The sequence below is a fragment of the Montipora capricornis genome, chromosome 14 (genome assembly GCF_036669925.1).
Source record: "Montipora capricornis isolate CH-2021 chromosome 14, ASM3666992v2, whole genome shotgun sequence".
NCBI lineage: Eukaryota > Metazoa > Cnidaria > Anthozoa > Scleractinia > Acroporidae > Montipora > Montipora capricornis.
In genome coordinates, this window is record NC_090896.1 from 48,644,185 (window position 1) to 48,649,184 (window position 5,000).

Here is a 5,000-nt window from a genome sequence, read left to right on the forward strand (position 1 = left end):
CAAAATGCATGAATAAGTTGATGCAATTTTTTGTTTATTATACATGTATACCCAACAAAATTACTAAATCGCTGTGTTTCCATAGCAACTTCTGTATTGCACTCTATAACCTACTGTATTTAGGCATTCATCAGCACTGGCCAATCAGAAACTTGGTATTCTGTTGAGTATAATTTTATGACAAATAATCTTCCTTTGTCTTTTTGCTAATAAGACAAACTACCCGGTAGCCTCCTTTGCATGGACAAAATACAAAAGAAATGTTAGAGTGAGGCTAGTTGGTCTCAATAGCAAAAGATATAAGACTAACTTATTGGCTACCATTTATGAATATGTCTATAAAAACTAAAAGCTAAACTAAATTGAAGATGTAACGGAAAGTGATCATTTGACACTGTTGCCTCTGTTAACTTACAGATAGGTGCATGTAGTTACGTCGCTTAGTCATTTTCTTTTTCTCCCTTTCAGCCTTTTCTTTTTGTGCAAGTTGTCTATAGTATTCCACAAGTGTGCTGACCTGTTCGTAGCACAAAAAAACAACAAATTACATGTAATTTAAAAATGAGAGAATGACTGCATGACTAAGTGTACCACAAGCATATGTTATTTGAAAGCAATGCAAATACAGTTTGTATGAGAGTGATGTTTGGAAAATTGTATGATTAAATATTGTTTCTTGCATAATATATCAGAGCATTACCTGCACATTTTAAATTTGTTTAAGACCAGACAATTAACATGAAAAGGTTCACCTGTGACACCATAGTTAATAGAGGGGAATGGTTTGGAAGCTCGGCAGACATCAAAGGAACAAACAAAGATGCAAAGATGTAGGTTGGAAAGGCCAAGACCGTGCACAATCTTTTGTTTTGCGCTCATACACTATGCATGAATTACATACCCAACACATTTCTGTTGGCTAGTTCCTCAGCACGGAGTAAACAACTATTGTATTTTGTGCACGGTCAAGGCCAAAAAAGAGAACAAAAACCTACAACAAAGAAATTTGTCGGGTTTCATAACCATTCCCCTCTATCAACTATGGTGACACATTGTACATTGTATACGTGTATATCTTGTTTAGTAAGCAATCAACACAATATGAGATGGAGATTTCTTCATGTGTTTTAATGGGACATAGTTTTTCAGTGAGTGATTAATCCATTGACTCCTGTTGGTTCCCCACTGACGAATAAAATCGTCTGGCGTTTGACAGAGTAAAATACTAAGTATGGCCAGTTTAGGCTGGTTTAGGGGTGAATACACCTTATTCCAAATGGCCGCAATTTAAATATTCTTTTGTTTTTATTCAAATTAGCCCTTGATGCCTTGTTCTTAAGCTTAAAATTCAAAAGAAAATTTTATTTTGAACGAGACAACAAGGGCCAATTTGTATCCGCATAAATCAGCGGCCATTTTGGAATAAGGTGTATGGGTTGACCCATTGACTCCTGACATTTGAAATGTATTATTTTATGGAGTATACATGTGAGCTACAGTTAATACTGTGTTACAGTCGGGAATCATTCTTATGAAGATGATATTCATATTACTGTATCATAAAGACATTTAGGAAAAAAGTTAAAACCTTATTACCCTTTTGGCAGCTGGATTTTCTTGCTCTTGCCAAGCTCCACTGGCTTAACACATAAAAGGATAAAATATAAATAAATATAATTACTTAAGCTGATAAGTTTTACCATTGAAGGCAAAAAATGCAGTCTGTAGTGTTAGGGCCTCTGGGGGAATGATCCCCAAGAAGCCTTAGAAATCTTCATTCTCCAGACTAACCATACCTGGCAGTGTTTAAGCAATATTTACAACCAAACATCTACTGTAATGAAATTGACGCAACCTTTGAAAATAATGTTTATTAAATACTACTTGTAAGTATACAGCAGAAAATTGCAGAAAGGCAGGTTTTGTTGACCAGTAAGAGAATCTACATGTATGGACTGCACTGAAAAGACTAAGATTTTTAAGAGAGAAAAGAAATCTTTACCTGAACTTTTTCCATAATTTGGGCATGTAGATTAATTAACATTTTTAAGAAAAAAGAAATTAAAGATCCAGTTGAGATTCATCCTACGTACTTTGGGAAATGCTTCAGAAGTTACTACATCTGCAGTTCAGTGGACAAAGACAAGAGTAAAAAAGTACCAGTGACTCACCCACACTTTTATCTTCAATCCCAACATCACGGGAAGACCACCGACAAAAGCCACAGGCCAGGTAATATACTTTCTTAGCTTGTGTTGCCTTTGAGTCATCAGTTTTGTCAGCTTGAATAGCAACAGCTGTGGCTCGCGTAGATAGTGTATTACCACAGCTTGGGCAATCAAAGCAGTTTGCACATCTATTAATTTGAAGGAAATCAGATACAAATTTCTCAGTAAGTGCTGGTACATGTATATCAGGCATTGAGCACAAAAGAACTACATGTAACACAAAGTGGGCGACCCAAAAAAATGTACCAAATGTTGCTTTCATGTGAATTAACTTGCAACACAATGTCGCAAACGAAAGACCTACATTAAGAAAAATTGTTCTTCCATCTACAGATGGTATGACTTTTAAGTCTTCTTGGACAAAGAGCATAAAGAGCAGGCCCTGTGCAAGACAATCCTCAATATAACCATGCAAATGGGATGTTAAAGAATCCTCAATGTTTCCACAAGAGTAGGGTGTTGAAGTCCATCTTTACCATGGACTACATACATAGCACTGGTGGTGCAGTTGGTTGAGCTGGAGGTCTTGACTTTGGCTCCAGCCAGACAAACACTCAGGGTCTTAAAAATAGCTGAGGACAATGAATGTGCTACCTTTGTAATTTTATCTGCAAATTTATGGTTTGAAAATTCTCGGATAAGTATTATGAACCGTAGGCCCTGTCTCACAACTAATTATCTTCCATTTTCATAAGTTCCCTGTGACATGTTAAAGATCCCACACACTATTCAAGAAGAGTAGGGGATGAAGTTCGCGGTGTTGTGGCTGTTCTTTGTGAGAGTATGGGTGGTTGGGTACAGCAGGTCCACATCGATCAGCTGAATAGCTGTCAAAACGCCAATCTGCTCAAACAAATAAATAACAGACAAACAAAAAAACAAGTAATGGGGGACCTGGAAGGGCTGGGTAGAGGTCAGGATGGAACCTTCGGTAGAACTGTTAACGACTGAGTTGAGGACTTTTAAATTAAGACCGGACCATTAAATGCCATGCATAGCGGCTAAACTGAAGAATTCAGGGCCACATGTAGAGACTCTACTGACGAGCCGGCTCGTTTGTCTAGTTTGCCAAACCCTACGAGCCACTAGTATAACAGACCCCAAAATGTATATGACTCTTTGGTTGGCAGCCGAACCAAACGAGCCATATATGTATGCCATGGCCAGTACTTTCGTAAGTCTCGAAATCACGTGGCCCTGTATGTAGTTGCTCTCAAGGCTTACCTGTTTTTCTTGACTTTCGCTTCTGCTGAGGGCATATTCTCTAAACAGTTCGGGCAATAATAAGAATCGACCTACATTGGTTGGAAAAATAAGATGAAACATAGCACTAGAATTAGTTATACATTTTCGGGCGACGCTCCCTTTGCAAGGGTATTACCTCATGAGAAACACATAGAGGACATCTAAGTTGAATACAGTGTCGACAGAAATACAAACGAGCTATTTGAGACAGGGCAGAACAAGAGCAAGTCAATAAAACTCGGGACTGCTCGCTCTCAAAAGGCAACGCCATCTTGGATTTTTCCCCGCAGTAGAATATGTGTTTTGAACAACATACGGTCCCATACATGACGTACTTATGAGAAGGAATGTTGTCCACATAATCCATGTTAACCTCCCATATAGTCTCCCTACATATATTCCATATATGGGTTGTTGACATGGCAAGTTTTTCATATAATTCGCGGAACATAATTCATGTTACGTGTTTTCATCGAGATCTTAATTTTTTAATCAACTCACTACCGCGAAGCCGCCTCTTCGCGTGTCCTTACTTCTCTGAATAATGCACCCGGACTCTGGAGTTCGCAGAAGAACCGAGATGAATGGAGAGATCTCTAGAGAAAAGTTAACAGAAGATCAAGAAAGACTGGAAAGGGATTCTTCGGCGGCAGTAAACTTCGCGCACAAAAATCACAGATGGCTTCTTTTGAACATATATTTTAATGCAGTTCTATATTCGTCGTGTTTCTGGGTTCAGATTGGAGTGTTGCCGGTAATTTGGGAAGCATCTTGTTTATTGCACAGTTGTATTAGGTCATTTATTATGCGCACCCCCCTATAGAGGGGTTTGGAAATCCAGATGGAGGAGGGGCTAAGTAGGGGTACTTTCTGAGGGGGTAACCCAGTCGGTTTCTTTGATATTTCCCCTTTTTCCAAGGGTGGGGGGGGGGGGGGAGGATGAGTCAGCACTCATCCTAAGGGGGTGAGCTCTTAGAGACACCCTCAATAGGGGTCGCGTATATTAAATGGAATTGCCCATTTCAATTCACAATGGTCAGACTTACTGCGGATATCCGAGTGGGGTGCTAGACCAGCATGACCCCGGGCATTTTGATACTCCATCCCATCCCTTTCTTCTTCTTCTATCTTGATTCCAGGCTACCAACTCGCGTGACGTGGATCACACTCATAGCAATACACTCATGCCCACATAGTATAGGAGAAGACAGAGACAGTGTGGCCCAGTGATTATTAGGCCCTTGCCTTGAGATCGAGGGATCATGGGTTCATGGCACATTCTGGTCACTGGTTGAATTTGATCCTGGTAGTCCCTGGTTCAACTTCTCAGCTGCACTTGTAAATAGCCAACTACAGCTTGCCTCCGGCCAGTTGGGATTCTTAACAGTTGTTGTTGTTGTTGAATGTTCTGTTCTCTTGTGAATGTGTTTACTGGCCCTAAAAAGCCCCTATGGGGAGTGTTCAATTAAGGAATTATGTATGTATGTATGTATGTATATATGTAGACTGCTCGCAGTCTACTCCTGC

General features: G+C 39.6%; 2 protein-coding genes across 2 annotated transcripts in view; one reads left to right on the forward strand and one right to left on the reverse strand.

Moving 5' to 3' along the window:
- LOC138031297 (dynactin subunit 4-like) overlaps nt 1–3,776 on the reverse strand; it is a 15,494-nt gene extending 11,718 nt beyond the window's left edge. The window contains exons 1-5 of the mRNA XM_068878998.1: nt 3,610–3,776; nt 3,453–3,523; nt 2,172–2,356; nt 1,597–1,640; nt 416–517 (exon numbers count right to left, since the gene is read on the reverse strand). Coding sequence (XP_068735099.1) covers nt 416–517; nt 1,597–1,640; nt 2,172–2,356; nt 3,453–3,523; nt 3,610–3,744 — 537 coding nt within the window. The 5' untranslated portion in view covers nt 3,745–3,776. The remainder of the gene's footprint in view (nt 1–415; nt 518–1,596; nt 1,641–2,171; nt 2,357–3,452; nt 3,524–3,609) is intronic.
- An 85-nt stretch (nt 3,777–3,861) lies between these two features.
- The window catches only part of LOC138031299 (solute carrier family 22 member 18-like), an 8,809-nt gene continuing 7,670 nt past the window's right edge, over nt 3,862–5,000 (forward strand). Inside the window, exon 1 of the mRNA XM_068879001.1 lies at nt 3,862–4,227. Within this exon, the coding sequence (XP_068735102.1) occupies nt 4,018–4,227 (210 nt within the window). The 5' untranslated portion in view covers nt 3,862–4,017. The remainder of the gene's footprint in view (nt 4,228–5,000) is intronic.